This window comes from Medicago sativa, chromosome 6 (assembly GCF_051527215.1).
Source record: "Medicago sativa cultivar Bolivia chromosome 6, Bolivia_mono, whole genome shotgun sequence".
NCBI classification, from domain to species: Eukaryota; Viridiplantae; Streptophyta; class Magnoliopsida; order Fabales; family Fabaceae; genus Medicago; species Medicago sativa.
The window spans coordinates 3,742,141-3,760,450 of record NC_140754.1 but is presented as its reverse complement, the minus strand read 5'-3'; the positions used below and the strand labels follow the sequence as shown (position 1 = coordinate 3,760,450).

General features: G+C 32.2%; 2 protein-coding genes across 3 annotated transcripts; both read right to left on the bottom strand.

Annotated features, from left to right (window-relative positions):
* Positions 1-1,723: 1,723 nt before the first annotated feature.
* Positions 1,724-6,419, bottom strand: LOC146912125 (WAT1-related protein At3g28050-like). 2 transcript variants are annotated; one of them, XM_085719377.1, is made up of 7 exons: positions 6,086-6,419; positions 5,817-5,882; positions 5,236-5,349; positions 4,095-4,326; positions 3,551-3,709; positions 2,963-3,114; positions 1,724-2,001 (listed from the first exon to the last, which is right to left on the bottom strand). In XM_085719377.1, the coding sequence occupies exons 1-7, from the start codon at positions 6,283-6,285 to the stop codon at positions 1,827-1,829; spliced, it is 1,098 nt and encodes a 365-aa protein (XP_085575503.1). In that variant the 5' UTR covers positions 6,286-6,419; the 3' UTR covers positions 1,724-1,826. The 2 variants fall into 2 exon arrangements, with proteins under 2 accessions (XP_085575503.1, XP_085575504.1); XM_085719378.1 differs by lacking the exon at positions 4,095-4,326 and having other exon boundaries at positions 5,274-5,349.
* Positions 6,420-12,643: 6,224 nt separating this feature from the next.
* LOC146912124 (WAT1-related protein At3g28050-like) lies at positions 12,644-17,495 on the bottom strand. Its single transcript, XM_085719379.1, has 7 exons — positions 16,592-17,495; positions 16,376-16,441; positions 15,519-15,632; positions 15,081-15,312; positions 14,182-14,340; positions 13,567-13,718; positions 12,644-12,891 (listed from the first exon to the last, which is right to left on the bottom strand). Exons 1-7 carry the CDS (start codon positions 16,789-16,791, stop codon positions 12,717-12,719), a joined length of 1,098 nt encoding a protein of 365 aa, XP_085575505.1. The 5' UTR covers positions 16,792-17,495; the 3' UTR covers positions 12,644-12,716.
* Positions 17,496-18,310: the final 815 nt, after the last annotated feature.

Below are 18,310 nucleotides of genomic sequence, written 5' to 3'. Positions count from 1 at the left end.
CAAAGAGTCTTGATTGAATACCACAAGACTTTTTTTAAGTTGAAAAAAGTCTTGATTGAATACCACAAGACTTTTTCATAATTAAAAAGTCTTTTAAAATCCCATAGAATCCTAATCCAATACACCCCCTTATTTTCCTTTACTTTACCCCTCCACTTTTTTCTCCTTCCCAAACACTCCTTAATTGCGATGTAATCTTCAGTTTTGCAGAAAGAAGAAAAAATCATCATCTTCACTTATAAACCATAAATCAAATGCCATAAAAGGTTCAATTACCCATTAAAACCACCAAATCAAATGCCATAAATTCAAATACCCATTATAAAAAGAATATGAAGAAATAAAAGGTTCTGATTCAGACTAAAAGGTTCAATTAAAAAAGAAAATGAAGCCTTGCGAAACAAGTTAAAAGAAGAAGCAACTCGTCTTCGTTTTCATTGTTGTTGCCAGAGACAAGACATGAGAGGGTGGTGATGGTTTCACGGTCGATCCATGATTGGAGTTCAGATTCGATTGCGACGGTGGTTTTGGTGATGGAGTGAGATGAAAGGGGACGAGTGATGAACGATTTGAGACTCGATTTTGAGGTGTGAAGTGAGTTGACTAGGGTTTTGAGATTGTTGAGGGGATGAGAAAGGGTAAATTGGTTGGAAGGATTGTGTGGAGTTGAAAAAGTGCTTTTATGGTGAATTGGAATCTGAGAATTGATTATGGTGATTGGGATTTTGTTGTTGTTGTTGTTGAGATTTAAATCTTGTTGTTTCCATCAATCTTCTTCCATTTTTATTGTAGAAAGAATTCGGTTCTTTTTTTTTTGGGTTGTTTGAAGTTTTTTTTTTTGGGTTTATTATTGATAGAAATCAATGGCGATGATGATGTTGTTGTTATTGATGATGGTTGATGTTTTTGAATTTTTCTGGAAAAATCAATGAAGATGATGATGTTGATGAATTTGATGTTGAAGTTGATGAAAAAGAATGGGGAAGAAGATGGGTGGCACTTTGGTGACATAATGTCACCGTGACATTAAATCTGGGCCACACAACACACACCTTTGTGTGACTCAGATTTAACGTCACCCATACAACACATCTGGGCCACACAACACAAACCTTTGTGTGGCCCAGATTTAATGTCACCGTGACATTATGTCACTGAAGTATTATCCGAAGAAGATGAAGAAAAGGAGAATTGATTAGTTGTTGTTGACTCACTGTAAGATAAAATACACTTGCGTTATCTAATGGTCCTCCTTTTAAAACAAAATCAAATGGTTAAAATTAAAATAATTAATAGGATCTATGGTGGACCACTCTTAAAGTTGGTTCACCATAGGCATTTGGGGTTAAAGTTAACGGCCAATGAATTTTTTGAATAACGGAGCAAACATTGAGGGACCAAAATGATGATTTTAAGACTTATGAGACCAAAATGAAAACTGAGAATTAGTTAAGGGACTATTGAATTAATTTAGCCTAGATTTTATTTACCATGATTAAATTGATTTTTTTTTCTTGTTTCTTACTTTTATTGATCTCTTTATATTTTGTCTTGAGTTCATGACACTGAATCTGGCGAAAAATTGAAATGCCATATTTTTTTATTTTTTTTCCGTCAAATAACCTAGCAGCTAGAGAAATTCACCTTAAAGGTGAATAAGTAGGGAGTCCGGGGTTTGAACCACGGCCCCTGCATATATATGGATTAGGGACAAAATGTCATATTTTTATTGTAGATATATCTTACGATTCATTATAAAATTCAATTCATAATTAAATATATAAGGAGTTTAATTCGTATTTGAATCTCGATTTGATAATTATATTTTAAATATTTCCATTTGTTTTATTTTCAAAAGTTTGAGTTCTAGAGCTTTGCAAAAGAGGTGCATTCTCGGTAGATGGTGACTCCAGACAACCAACATCTTCCTCTATCTCTTCTGTTGCTTTGCCCCATAATACAGCATAAAGTCCAATTGATATGATTATGGCTCCAATTATACTGTATAATGCAAGGAAAAATAATACATAATTGTACATTTAACAATCATAAATCAGAAATGAGCAAGAAGTTTTACTAGTAGATAAACTCAAATAAGTTGGAAATTTCATAAATGAGCAAAACCAATGCTAAAATGTGGCTGGTTGGTTGAGACGAAAAGCACACATGGTTTTGAGACCTAGCTTGAGGAAAGGTTGCTCCCAAATGAAAATATCAATGCAAGCAGGCTACTAAACTAACCTATTCTGATTCACTTATTTGGGCTGATCTACGTGCATAAATACTTTTGACATTGCTCGGACGAACTTATATGATAATCACTTATACGATAAACACGATGTAAACGGGATAGCATGCATTATAGTAGGTAATTAGCTAACTCTTATTTTCCACATATATCTTCCGGATGCTCTACATGGTGGTGTGGTTGTGAAAGAAAACTAAAAACCAAACTGAAACTTTAAACGGATTAAAACGACACTGAAAAGCCAAAGCGTGACTAATAGTTCACCAACTGTACTGAAGTTTGATTACTTTCATTGTGATTCAGTTTGGTTTAACACAGTTCAGTTCGGTTTTTAGTTTTTTATTTTTTTTTTCTTCCAAAAGTCCTTATTATTGGTTGATGATAGCAATTTTGTACATGTCGGTCCACAAAAAATCAGTTCGGTTTTTTGTAAAGGTATTTCCAGTTTTGGATTCCAAAAAGAATCAGTTCGGTTTTTTTGTTAAGGTATTTTCATCTCGGTTGAAAACGACATAATCGATGTACTAAACATATATATCGGTTTGTTTTGGGACAAACCAATAACGGTTCAGTTGAGTTTTATCGAATTGTTGTAACAATTCATTTCGGTTTTCCTTCCCGAACCAAGAATAGCCCTATCCGGTGGGAGCCTTCTATATTTGCTTCCCCATGTTTCAAGCAAACAATCAAATGCAAAAATTGAATTAACCATACCTTCCAACATGAAGAGTATCACCAAGGAACATAACACCTAAGCCAGCAGAAATAACAATTTGAAGTGGCTTGAATGAGGTTACATAGACTGCCCCCTTTAATCGAACTGTCCAGGCACAAACTGTATTACCTATCAACTTGCCAAATATTGCCTGGAAAGATAAATGTGTCATTAATAAACTACACAACCTTAGCAGGTGTAATTTTTTTAGAAATGATATTTCGACACATAATTAGACATCAAAAGTCAACAACGACCAAGATGGTTAACACAGTTCAAGTACGAGGTTAATTACGTCCAAAGACAGATTTATCAAGTGTCACAACTCATTAATCGTCTACTTAACGCAATTGACCACAAATTTGAATATCGTTAACCACAATTTTCAAGTGTATTTGGAACTCATTTTGATTAATGAATACCATTTATATTTGAACACAATCTGAATGGTTAATCGATATATGTATATTTGAACACCTAAAAGTAGTGGTCGACCACATATTTGAATCGTGTTAACCATCTAAGTTGACGTTAAATTTTGATATCAATTTTGATGTCAAAATACGTAATTTTGCGTTGTTTCTTACAGAACAAACAATGGAGACGAGTGAGAGATTCAGTCCTATTTTCCAAGCACTTGCATTTGGAACTGATAACAAAGCTACAACTATAGATATGATGGTGGCAGTTGTAGAGTAAAACAATATTATAGTTAGTTCATCTGGGAACTCTTTCAAGATATATACCTGTGAAATGAATAAAGGAACTGAAACTTTTCAGTACTAAAATTTTGATGATCTCATTAAATAACAAGAAATGAAAAAAAATATTTAACTGTGAGGAAGCCAATTGTGACACATTCTAGTAAATACTATATAGCACCGATACTTCACATTGAAGGTGTGTTCAGTGTTCAACATGTATCGTGTCTGGCACGTACTGGTGTCAGACATAGGCATGCACGTTACATTCAATCATTTCAATTTCATCAAATTATTATTGGTGTCTACGTGCCAGTGTCAATGTTATGTCTGGTGTTCGTGACTGTGTCAATGTTCATATACTTTCTGGACTTTAATTTTTAGTGTATAATATCTCTCATTTTGCATAATACTAACCCTACCTACCTACCAGTAAAATGTACCATAGTGAAGACAGAAAATAGTCAAATATTAGGAGAATGCCAGCAATGACCCAACTTGAATCCACTGACTTGAGAAAGCCAACTGATTGATGAAGTGATGAGGAATTCATGATGGAAGGTCCTTTGTAGAAAGTCATCACAAAAGCACCTGCTATTGATATTATGCTTCCAATTACCTTAGCCTTACTACTTCTACTCTTTGCAGCTAACTTTTCCATCCTTAATTGCAATGATAAGAGGAAACAAAATAAGTGGACAATAGACTGAGATGTTTCATAAATGTAAAGCACTGCAAAAAATGTAGTTTTAAACAATTTTCTTCTCCTTCATTAGTTCAAATTTTAGTTAGCTTATTCTGTCAAGTTTTTAGGCTATCCTATAGATAAAACTTAGTGTTGCAATATCCCCATGAGCTTAGCTCAATTGGTAGGGATATTGCATATTATATGCAGGGGCCGGGGTTCGAACCCTGGATACCCCACTTCTCCACATTTAAAATGTAGGAGCTCTAGCCACTTATTTGACCAGAAAAAGAAAAACATAGTGTTGCAATAAGTTATCTTTCTTGGCCAAAGTTGTTAAATAGCGGCTATAGCACTACAACACTATAGTGTAGTGGAATTTGAAGAAATCACTATTGTTTTGCAACAAACTATTTAGTACAAATTGTTATCAAATAGCAGCGATAGCGGCTCTGTAGCTCTGTTGCGTAGCAGAATTCGAATAAACTACTATTTTCCACGATCGACAATTTGGCACAGTCACTGACATGTTAAAGGGTGTGAGTGTGACTGGTGGAGTATGTAAATAAGTCACGCTCTCTTTTCGCACACTACTAACAAGTATCAGAATGTATTATTGTTTCTAAGACATTTCTTTGAGTGCAAGAAAAGTAACGCAAAATTTCCTTGAGTAACAATTTTTTTTGAAGCTAAATTAGCCCACTCAAATTAGCACCGGAGAGAATCGAACCTGAGACCTTGAGGAGGAGCATACTCTCATGTCCCAAGTCAATACCACCGGGCTAACCTTTGAGTAACAAAATTTAAGAACAATTTTTTTTTTAAGAAATAACTGCAGTTAAAAAGAGTAAGAATCTGCCAAATTCAAATATACTAGTTAGCAAACCTGAAAGTAACAGCTAGCATGAAAGTGAAAGCAGGTACCAGATTAGCAATTGCTGAAGCAAGTGTTGGAGAACTGTAATTAATACTCATATACCCCAGAATCTGAGATGAACACCTGCATAACAGTACCAAAAAATTCCAAAACATGAAACACACTAAAAGGCCGAGAAAACCACCAAATTAGTCTTTGACTTTATAGATCGCTCTCAAATACGTTCCTGACTTTATGAATATTTTAAAAAAGTCTGACTTTATCAAATTTACTTATATTACTCCTTACTCATTTTAGTCCTTCAAAGAATATGCTAAGGACTAAATTGTTAGTAAGCGGATAAACTCAACGACCAAATTGACTGTAAGTTGTTAAAATATAGGGACTCAATTGATATTAAGTGGTTAAGTATAGGGACCAACTTAATAGTTTAATAGAGTCGGAAGACCTTTCTGAAATGTTCATAATCTCAAAGACATATTTGAGAGTATCCTACAAAATCCAAGACTAATTTGTTGGTTTACTCCTAAAATGGCCCTAACAGTCAAACCAAATATTGTAGTGAAGTATAAGGCCATTTTTGCCATTACCCTATTGCCCCAAGAAGTACACTTTTGCATATTATGGAGAAACTGAGTGGAGGAACCACTATTGACCTGCAAAGGGATATGAAAAGCAAAACATAAAGAACTTAATCAAGTGAAGTATAAAGTGTAGCTTTTGTTGTAATCAATCAAAGACACGGTGAATTTGACAAAATCATAGTAGCACCGTGTTGCCAAAATCATGATGGCATATCGTGATTCTGTCAAATTCACCGTCAATCCAAACATACATCAAGCAATAAATAAATGTGAACCTTCTAGTTCTAGTGAAAAGAGTGACAGGAAGAAGAACAGAAGTACCAACAGCATAAGCATAGGCAATAAAGACATGGTTGTTCATCCCTTGAAGTGTTACAGCTTTGAACAAAGTGAGTAAAGCCATGTCAGAACATTCATTGCTTATAATCACCACAGGTGGCAAAACATCCATGTAAAAGGACCATCTTCTTGTCATGTTTCGCTCACTTCTATGTTCTATCACTTACACAACAATCACAAACCTTGATGAACTTCAGAATTTCTGTGACATGTTTTGATGATCAGGTTTTGATTTTGACCATTTTTTGAACCAAAATAAAATATAAAGCTATTACTATTAAATTGATAGAATATATTATATATTGATTTTTTGACATGGTATATAAGAATAATTTCTGATAATGGTTTTGACAAAATATCTCAAACTTTTTATAAAATATCAGTATTTGTTATCATATTTAGCCATGACAAATTGGGACCAGAGTGGGTCCATTATAGCAATATACAAACAATGATGAAAATGACAAATTGGCTGCTAAAAATAATTTAGAATCAAACCATATTAAAATAATACTTTGGCTGACGAACCATTAACATATATAGACAATTTTTTTTTAATAAACCATATATAGAATTATATTACTTTTTTTTTTCTTGTAATAAACTGAATTGTGTTTTTTTTCTTCTCACAGTCCAGCATGTCACTCAATTATTTAATTGCACACCATTGGAGGCAGGTGGCATTTATGGTGGGAATGTCTCTTAATTTTCTCATGATGGGAAAAACTCAAATACACCATTGATATATTATTAAAATATTGGATGGCTTGGATATAGGATTGGATACCTTTTGTACCATTTGTCTTGTTAATTTTAATTTATTTATGAATGTGCCCCTCTATTACCTATTATTATGCATTTATATATTTATATCAAAGATTTATTTACGGATCTGAACGTGGCCTTTAATTTTCAAACTAACTGAAATGCTTTGATATTTTTTTACGTGACAAATGACAATTACATTTTTTATGATATAGTTTGTGATCCCTAAAAAAAAATTATATAGTTTGTGATTGAGTTTTAGCAATTATTTTTGACAGATTTGTTGTTACAATTTTGTAGTCTTTTAACGATAAAATAATTAAATAATAGTAAGAAAAAGGTTTATCGATAATACTAGTATTGTAAATCTGCTTTCTTTATGTAAAAAACGTGTAAAAAAAGTGTATTAGTAGTATTGAATACCTAAACCAAAGATTTGTTTGATTAATAATTGTTTGTTTATCAATAATAGTATGTAATATCCCCTAAAAAAATAATGTAATATGTAAAATCCTCTCAAAAAGATACTCCCTTCGATCACATTTATTTATAAGCAAATCATCCAAAGCAAAAAGATCCTCTCACTATTGCCTCTGCAGTAATGTTCATGAAGGCTCTGTTTGGTAAGACCATAAAAAGAGCTTATAGCTTATAGCGGATAGCTTATAAGTCTGTTTGACAAAATAAGCTCTGTTTGGTAACTTTTTTTACAATGAGCTTATAGCTTATTTCACGAATTTCCACGAGCTTATAAGCTATTTTTCAGACGCTATTCCAAGTAGCGTTTGAGCTTATAGCTTATAGCTTATCATCTTTTGTTCCATTTTTACCCTTATTATTTTAATTAAAACCCATATTTACCCTTTATAATATATTATACTTAAAAAAAAAATGCTACTGGACGGCGTACAATGCTTTTGTTTAGCACATTAATATTGCAGTTCAACAACTCTAATATAATGATGGACGTGTGTGTGTGTGTATATATATACCTCCCCTGTGTGTTATTTTTTTTTTAAATGATAATATACCTCACTTGTTTTTTTCCCTTGTTCTAAACTATATAAAATTGTTTTAAGTCTTTTGTAAAAATGTCTATTTATCCCTTATTGATTGATAATGTATTTAATAATTCAGTAAAATAAATTTCAAGAAGGTCCTCTCAAAAAAAAAAATTCATTGTAACCGTCAATTATTAGGTTCTAAACCATATAAAATTGTTTTAAGTCTTTTGTAAAAATGTCTATTTACTTTTTAAAAAACAAAATTGAATTAAGAATTCATGAATATTTAAATATCAAGTTATATAAACTTTATATTTTGAATTAATAATACCCTTTTATGTCATTTTACATTTATCAGCTACTTAAACCGTTAATTTTACCAAACACTTCAACTAGCTTATCAGTCATCAGTCATCAGCTAGCTTATCAGCTAAAAACTATCAGTTAGCTTATAAGCTAAAAGCTATCAGCTAGCTTATCAGCTATCCGCTATTTTTACCAAACAGAGCCGAAGTCTATTTCACCTAAATCATCCAAACCGTTCACCGCTGTTGTCAAATCAAATGTACATCCACCAGGCACACCATCAACAGTTTCTTCAACAGTTTTTTCAACATTTTCTCTAACAGACTCATCCGTGTCAGATGAATTTTCCGTACCCAGCGAAATTTCTTCCAAATCCCTAATGATTTAAAAAGATTCAGTTACAAATAAAAAGGAGGAATATTGACACAACACTTAACACTAATCTAAACAAAACATCATTGAGATGTACTTAAGCCTTAATTAGCAAGCTATTATTTCAAATTTTTATGTTGGTTTCAAAACAATTCTAAGCCGCAACATCTGATATTTACATAAATGATAAAATTAAGTTGCTTTCATACAATGTATTTTGGGTATTTAAGCTCTGATACTGTAACTCACAAAAAAATTTTGATTGTTGTAAATATCAGGATCTTTAAGCTCTGATACAATTATTTGTTCCTAGCATTGCTTTAAGCCTTAATTAAAAAACTAATTTCCACAAACAAAAATATGTAAACAGATCAATAATTAGCTGACCTCTGTCCTTTCGATTGTTGGATTTGGTACACCATTTTCTTGCTCGCAATGAAAAGGAAATTCAGCATCAGCCATAGTCGTCTACCACTTTCAACAGCTCCTCAGATTTGCGACGACGGAAGGTTCGCCGTAGATTTGGTTTCTGATGTCGCTAAATAGATTTGGTTCGCCGTAGGTTCGCCGTAGATTTGACGACGGTACTGCAAGGAAAGATTTCTGAATTGATTTGTCTGGATCTTTGTTAGAGAAGGCGATTGAAGAATAAAGAATCAGAAATCAACATGAAATCAAAGATCTTTGTTTGTTGAGGATGAGTGAAAAGTAGAAGATGGGTTTTTTTGAGTTACAGACAATTGAATGATTTATTAAAAGATGGGTGAAATCAAAGTCTTTTTTTTTTTTTTTTGTTAAGAAACTCAAGGATCTTCATTTGCTGGGTTACAGTCTCAGGATTTGGTACAAAGATAAGATTTTTTCGTTAATAATATTCATTTGTGTAGAAAAAATAATAAAGACAGTAATTGGGCAGTACAATCATATTTAATTTTGTGAGGGTGAAAATTGTAATAAAGGAAAAACTGGTATTACTTGCTATAACCAGTCAACTCAGATTTTCCCATCATGGGAAAATTATGAAGTTTTCCCATCATAACCTGCATGTGTAGAACGATAGCTTGGTGGCACCGTTACTTTCCTAACGCTCTCTGACACAAAGCAATGTATAATTTGAAATAAAAACTGTCAAATGCATAAAAAAGTAAACTTAATTAAAATATTAATATGATGGTTTTGAGATCAACAAAATAAATATTGAATATTTTGGTATAATTTGTGGGATATAATATAACTGATTTAGTTTATATGTCGAAATTTCGAAATTCTGGAAAATAACTGATTTGTGGGAACCCGCTCACTTTAAACTAAATCAGAAATGAGTATTTCGACATATATACTTTAAACTAAATCAGTTATATTATATCCCACAAATCAGTTATATTATATCCCAAAAAATAACTGATTTAGTTTAAAGTGAGATGGTGGTATGAACCCGCTCAAAATACTCATGTTGAGCTGCATCATTGACCGTGCTTTAAGTTTAAATATAAAATTCACTATTTCTTAATGCTTAAATGGATGAGTCTAGTCAATATATTATTTGTTCAACAAAGAAAAAATTGAATAATGATTCAACATCTCAAATTCACATACACTTATTTAACACTTTATTTTTTCTTTTATATCACTTGTATCTCCATATCGTGTTACTATGTGTGTGTGAGAGATTTCAATTTTGTTGATGATGTTTATTAAATGGAGTTGAATGAAGATTTAAGTTTAGATAATGAAGATATGAATGAACTTTGATGAAGATTTAAGTTGTGAAGATAAAGATTTTATTTTTTGAAATCTTTTGATGACATGTAAATCTTTAAATCCATTCGGGAATTAAAAAATCAAAAATAAAATTATTTACACACTCAGCATGTCAAATCACCAAAGTGACCTTATTAGATGAGTTTGGGAGTGGAAACCAAATAATCTACATTTTACGATAGGAATCTTAAGTTTTTTTTTTTTACAAGGGATAAACCAAAATTCGCACGAATAATAAGGGGTGAACATATTTTAACCCTTTAAAAAACATGTCAAATGTGTTTTTATTATACTAATATCAATTTAGTACTTGTAGGAATACTATTAATATCAATATAGTCCTTGGGATGAACTATGTATCTAAAATGCAAAACTAGTCACATGTGTGCATATATTATCAAACTCAAACCCTTTACCAAAGAAGTTGAAGTAAGATAAAAGACACAAAAAAAGTGAAAACAAAACAGATTTCATATACACCACAGGAATTAAGATTTATGCCATTCACGATATCTAAATGAATAGATTGATCAATGGGCATTTCTAATACATGCCAACTTGTCTACGGTATTTTATTTGTTTATATTTATGGATTTCTTTCTTCCGCTTCTTACTTATATTTATCCTTTTTTTTTTTTCCTATAGATTACTTATATTGATGATCTCTTTCTTCCATTTTGTTTTGAGTTCATTAAACTCTCTTTTTTTAATCAAATGGTTTAGTGACTAGAAATTCACAATAAGATGAACAAGTGGAGAATTCAATGTTCTGATTTTGGTCCATGTATAGTCACCGACAAATAAGCTATGCTCACTCGGATTGAAACTCCATTGTCTATGTATGTTGATTTTAGTACTTGGAATTAATATCATTTCTACTTAGTTATTTGACTTTATATTTAATTGTTCATATCATTTCACATATATAACTTGTTTTGAATTAAAATGTCAAATATTTCTTGACAAAAAAAAAAAATCATATTTTCAAAGGAAAATAACACGATAACAACTGATTGTTGGTGCGATTCGGTTTCGATCAAAGGAAAATAACAACAACTTTGTCGATCGCTAAAATAGAAGACCCTCACGATTTGATCAGTAATTCTCTTCTGGATGTTGCGATTGAATTATTATGAGGGTTGAATATTATTTTTCTGCGATCGCTAAACTACTCTTATTCATCGTTTTTATGTGATCGTTAATTCTTTCTCAGGGTTCTGAATCGCGATTCCTTCATAACCAAATCGATTCAACAACACAACTCATAAATCAATTTCAACTGATGATCTAGCTGCTCCAAGTCAGTGTCTTTGTTTAATCTCTCCTTGTGAGAAGTATCCTCTCTTATTCTCTCCTTGTGAGATGTTTATTGTTTAAGTCTCTCCTTGTGGGAAGTTATATTTTGTCTCTCCTCTGTGAGAAGTTTTCCATCCCTTTTCTTCCTTTTTCATGGCAAAGCTCCTCTTTAACTTTTCACAGAAAACCACTATGACCCTTTACCCTTCTGTCATTGTATTTCACTTCTGCTGGAACACGTCCCATAAAGTCCCTCCAACAAGCATATATCAAGCTACAAGATGGGTATCAATTTCTTCGCAAGCTGTCCGGCCACTTACTAAACCGCCCCCAAGTCACAAATTAACCAGTGATCTGATCCTGAGACGGCCCCCTCGAAAGCCACCATGGAAAAGTTTTATTTGGGTTTCTCTGCTATCTTCCCGTTTGAGAGTGTGGTTTGGCTCCATGTTTTTGATTCTCTGTTATTTTATTTACTTTTTTGTTTGCCTTTTGTTTTTGTTGGTTTATTTCAAGTTTGCATGCCATGTGTTTGTTGAAATGCTAGTGAAGGATTCGTCTTATCGGTACTTTGTTATGAGTAAGGAATTCCTGGCGACAATCAGCAAACTCATCATCCTCTTAGCCTCACATAGGACTTTTCAACGTATGGTTGTATTGGTTATCACAGAGACCAATTATAGTCAATATGCGCGAACAGTACAATCTTTTTTCGGAGTTGGATGACATCAAAGACTATGGATCTCAAAAGTTTGGTGATCTTGGACCATAGGTGGAAGGAATTAGTCTGGTTGTTAAGGTATTGTTTTTGGAGGATTGTTGCCCTTTTGTTTTCTGAACTTTATAGATGTATCGTTAGGATTTATCCTACTATCTTGATTGTTAGGTATAATCTCAATTTATGGGTGTGGGGAATGTCCCAACTCTTAATCGATTGTATTATTTTTTGCCTTTGAATGAATGAAGTTTTTTGACTGCCAAAAAAAAATCTTTGGATTCTAATCATAATTCAATATAAGGAATCTAGTTCATATTTGAATCTCGATTCGATAACCACCATATTTTAAACATTTCCATTTGTTTTATTGTCAAAAGTGTGAGTTCTAGAGCTTTGCAAAAGAGGTGCATTCTCATTAGATGGTGACTCCAAACTACCAACATCTTCCTCTATCTCTTCTGTAGCTTTGCCCCATAATACAGCATAAAGTCCAATTGATATGATTATGGCTCCAATTATACTGTATAATACAAGGAAAAATAATACACAAATGAACCCATTAACAATCATAAATCAGAAATGAGACTTATACTAGTAGATAAACTCAAATAAGTTGAAAAATCATGCAGGCTCCACATGTGGTTGTGAAAGAAAACTAAAAACCGAACTGAAACTTTAAAGCGAATAAAACCACAACGAAAACCCAAAATGTGACTAATAGTTCACCAACAGAGCTGAAGTTCGGTTATTTTCCTTATAATTTAGTTTAGTTTAACACAATTCAGTTTTGGTTTTTAGTTTTTTATTTCTTCTTTTCTAAAGCCCTTATTATTGGTTGATGATAGAAATTTTGTACATGTCGGTCCACAAAAAAGTAATTCGGTATTTTTTAAAGGTATTTCCAGTTTGATTCCAAAAAGAATCAGTTCGGTTTTTTTTGTAAAGGTATTTTCAGCTCGGTTGAAAACCACATCATCGGTGCACTAAACGGTTTGGAACGAACCATTAACCGTTCAGTTGAGTTTTATCGAATTGTTGTAACAGGTCAGTTCAATCTTCCTTTCTGGATCGAACCAAGAATAGCCCCATTGATATTAATTATTGAGTAGACTATTAATATCCGGTGGGAGCCTTCTATATTTGCTTCCCCATGTTTCAAGCAAAGAATCAAATGCAAAAATTGAATTAACCATACCTTCCAACATGAAGAGTATCACCAAGGAACATAACACCTAAGCCAGCAGAAATAGCAATTTGAAGTGGCTTGAATGAGGTTACATAGACAGCCCCCTTTAAGCGAATTAACCAGGCACAAACTGGAATGCCTATAAACTTTGCAAAAATGGCCTAGAAAAAGAACTGTGTCATCAATAAAGTTCACAACCTTAAATGGTGTAGATTTTTCAGAAAATGATATTTCGACACATAGTTTGACACCAAAATTCATCAACTACTAAGACGGTTAACACAATTTAGGTGTCATAAATTATTAATAGTCCACTCGATACATTTAAAACCACAATTTTGAACGTCATTAACCACGATTTTCAAATGTATATTTAAGCTCAAATTTTGATTAATGAATACCATTTATATTTGAACACAATCTGATGGTTAATCGATATATGTATATTTCAACACTTAAAAAAGTAGTGGTTAACAAAGTTCAAAGTCATGGCTAATCACATACTTGAATGAATTGTGTTAACCATCTAAGTTGAAGTTAAATTTTGATATTAAATTTGTGCGTCAAAATAACACAACTCAAATATTTTGGTCAGTGTAGCAGTAGTGTTGCCGAGTATCTTACAGAAGAAACAATGGAGATGAGTGAGAGATTTAGTCCTATTTTCCAAGCACTTGCATTAGGAACTGATAACAAAGCTACAACTGTTGATATGATGGTGGCAGTTGTGGAGTAAAACAAGGTTAAAGTTAATTCATCTGGGAACTCTTTCAAGATATGTACCTGTGAAATGAATAAAGGAACTGAAACTTTTCAGTACTAAAATTTTGATGATCTCATTATATAACAAGAAATGAAGAAATATTTACTTGTAAAGGATTTGATTCTATGGAAAAGAAGAAAAAATAACATATTTAAAAGAAGAGTGGTATATTTTAGTAAATACTATGTAGCACTGATACTTCACATTGAAGACGTGTTCAGTGTCCAACATGTGTTTGGCATGTGCTGATGTCAAACATAGAAATGTGTGTTATATTCAATCATTTTCATAACTTCAAATTATTATTGATGCCTACGTGCTAGTGTCAGTATTGTGTTTGGTGTCCGTGACTATGTCAATTTTCATAACTTTCTAGACATTAATTTTTAGGCTTCATAGCAGTTTTTGCACCCTAACTTTCACGAAGTTGCGATTTTTACCCCCTAAGAAAAAAACTACAAAACCGCCCCCTAAGTTTTGCAACTGTAGCAGTTTTGGCTCCCCAAGGCCAAAAAAAAATAAAAAAAATAACATGTGGCACCTCACTTATGGTGCCACATCAGCGTAGACTGAGTCAAAATTGGCCTTGGGGGCCAAAACTGCTACAGTTGCAAAACATAGGGGGCAGTTTTGTAGTTTCTTTTCTTAGGGGGCGAAAATCGCAACTTTGAAAAAGTTAAGGGGGTAAAACTGCTATTAAACCTAATTTTTAAAGTATAATATCTCTCATTTTGCATAATACTAATCCTACCCTACTTACCACAAAAATGTACCATAGTGAGGACAGAAAATTGTCAACTAATAGGAGAATGCCAGCAATGACCGAACTTGAATCCACTGACTTGAGAAAGCCAATTGATTTATGAACTGATGAGAAATTCATGATGGATGGTCCTTTGTAGAAAGTCATCACAAAAGCACCTGCTATTGATATTATGCTTCCAATTACCTTAGCATTACTACTCCTACTCTTTGCAGCTAACTTTTCCATCCTTAATTGCAATAATAGGAGGAAACAAAATAAGTGGCCAATAGACTGAGATGTTTCATAAATGTACTAACTAGCAAATTCAAATATACTCCCTCTGCTCCCATATATAAGAAAAGATTCTTTTTTAAGTTCATTGAATAATTATTAAATAAACTTAAATTTTTTTTTCCTTATATATAAGACCGAAGGAAGTACTAACTAGCAAACCTGAATGTGACAGCTAGCATGAAAGTGAAAGCTGGTATTAGATTAGCAATTGCTGAAGCAAGTGTTGGAGAACTGTAATTAATACCAATATACCCCAGAACCTGAGATGAACATCTGCATAAAGCATACAATTAATGACACCCTTTGACCATAACAAACTAACGTCAACACTAGCCATAACAAAATTACTAGTATTTTTCTTGTCTTAAAAAGGGTTCTGATTAGTCTGGAGTTTGACCCAAAAATAAGTAAACTTTCACCGAAGATTGTTTCAGTCAAAGACCAAATTACTAGTACACTAAAAGGCTGAGTGAACCTTCAAATTAGTCCTTAACTTTGTATGTCGCACTCAATACGTCTCTGACTTTATGAATATTTTAAAAAAAATCTCTGACTCTGATAAATTTACTCATATTAGTCATTTAAAGAATGTGTTAGGGACTAAATTGTTAGTAAACGGATAAAGTTAGAGACTAAATTGACAATAAGTTGTTAAAATAGAGTCGGAGACTTAATCTATATTAAATGGTTGAGTATAGGGACCAACTTTATAGTTTAATAGAGTCAGAGACGTTTTCGAAATACTCACAATCTCAAGGACCTACACCATCCGGTCACTATTATAAGCAAAAATCTACTTTTTAGATTCATTCAATAAATGATGTATGTGGTCCATTAAATAGACCACATATATCATTTATTGAATAAACCTAAAAAGTGGAATTTTGCTTATAACAGTGACCGGAGGATGTATTTAAGAGTATCTCCAAAGAGACTATTGTGATGGTTAACTCCTAAAAGACCCTAACAGTCAAATCAAATATTGTAGTAAAGTATAAGGCCATTTTTGCCATTACCCTATTGCACCAAGAAGTACAATTTTGCATATTATGGAGAAACTGAGTGGAGGAACCACTATTGACCTGCAAAGAGATATGAAAAGCAAAACATAAAAAATTAATCTATCAAGTTATATAAATATGATTCTGTCAAACTCACTGTCAATTCAAACATACACCAAGTTATGTAAATATGTTGAATGTTAATGAAAATTACAATAGATAAATGTGAACCTTCTACTTCTAGTGAAAAGTGTGACAGGAAGAAGAACAGAAGTACCAACAGCATAAGAATAGGCAACAAAGACATGGTTGTTCATTCCTTGAAGTGTAGCTGCTTTGAACAAAGTGAGTAAAGCCATTTCAATGGTTTCTTGGCCTATGATCACTACAATTGGCAGAACATCCATGTAAATGGACCATCTTCTTGTCATGTTTCTGTCACTTCTATGTTCTATCACTTGCACAACAATAACAGATGAACTTCAGAATTTCTGTGACATGTTTTTTATGGTAATTTTTTGATTTGGACCATTTTTTGAACCAAAAACCAAAATGAAAGATAAGGCTATATAAAAAACGTGCTTATAATATTAACGTTTTGTCATGTTATATAAGAATAATTTCTGATAATGGTTTTGCAGTGAAAGGCTCAAAATGAAAGGAAGTTGATTTGTGGATTTTAGCTCACAGTCCACCGGTATGTCACTCAATTATTCAATTGCTCATCATTGGAGATAATGTGTAGAAGTTCTATGTAGAACGATAACTTGGTGGTACCGTTAACACTCTTTCTTTGACACAAAGCAATGTATTTTGAGAATAAAAAACACGTGCTCGTTTCAAGATATATTAGTAGATTTTTGGAATAAAATAATAGAAATATAAATGGTTATGTTTGTTATAAGTTTATTAAATTTTATTTTTGGGTATAAAATTATGGGAATAGAAAAAAAATTCAAAAAAATGGGTGGGAATAAAGTTCATATGAAGACGAGAATAAATTCATGCGTAAACTATTTATTATATTCTAATCCCTATTTTTAAGGTTTTTGGAAATATTATAATGTTTAACCAAACATTTTTTTAAAATATCTTAGAATAAAATTCACATCTTTATATTCTAATGAATGTTATTCTTAAGAATAAATTTGACAAACTTCAAACAAACACATCCATGCATTTTTTTTTTGACACATAACACATCCATGCATTTGTTTTGTTTTTTATTTGATTATGCATAAAAAAGGAGACTTGCCTAAAATATTCATGTGTTGGTTTAAGTTGTGGGACTCAATTCCTTAAAAAAAAAAAAATTTGTGGGACTCAATATAAGTTTTTAAAGTTGTACTAGGGGAGTATAAAAGAAATGAGTTATTTCAAAGTGAGGTGGGAGTATGGACCCACTCAAAATACTCATGTTGAGAATGCACTATTTGGCAAAAAAAAAAAAAAAAAAAAAAAGAGAGTAATAATATTTAGGAGTCTAGATTCCCTCCGAACTCGATATTTAGACTCCTCAAATTCACATGCACTTATTCAACACTTTATTTTCTCTTTTATCTACACTTATTCAATATTTTATTTTCTCTTTTATCTCTATTCTTATCACATCTATCACATTACTTTCTCTATTTTTACGTCCGCAAAGTGTCAAACGAGTTATGGATATTATTTTCCAAGAACATAACTTACCATTAATAATTGATGTAATTTGCAAACCAACAAAACAGGTACTCCAGTCCTATCATATGGTTTATTTGCTGACTTTATTTCAATTTCATTCACTTATTGACTTTAAATATGATCTTATTCCTAAAGTGTCGGTGGTTTTTTTTTAGTTTTTGTAAGTTTTCTTTTTCTTTTTTGTTTTGGATTCAGTCTTTCAAATTAAAAAATTGTTGTTTTAGTCTCAAAACAACTGTTAGGTTCTAACATCTAAACTTGACGAAT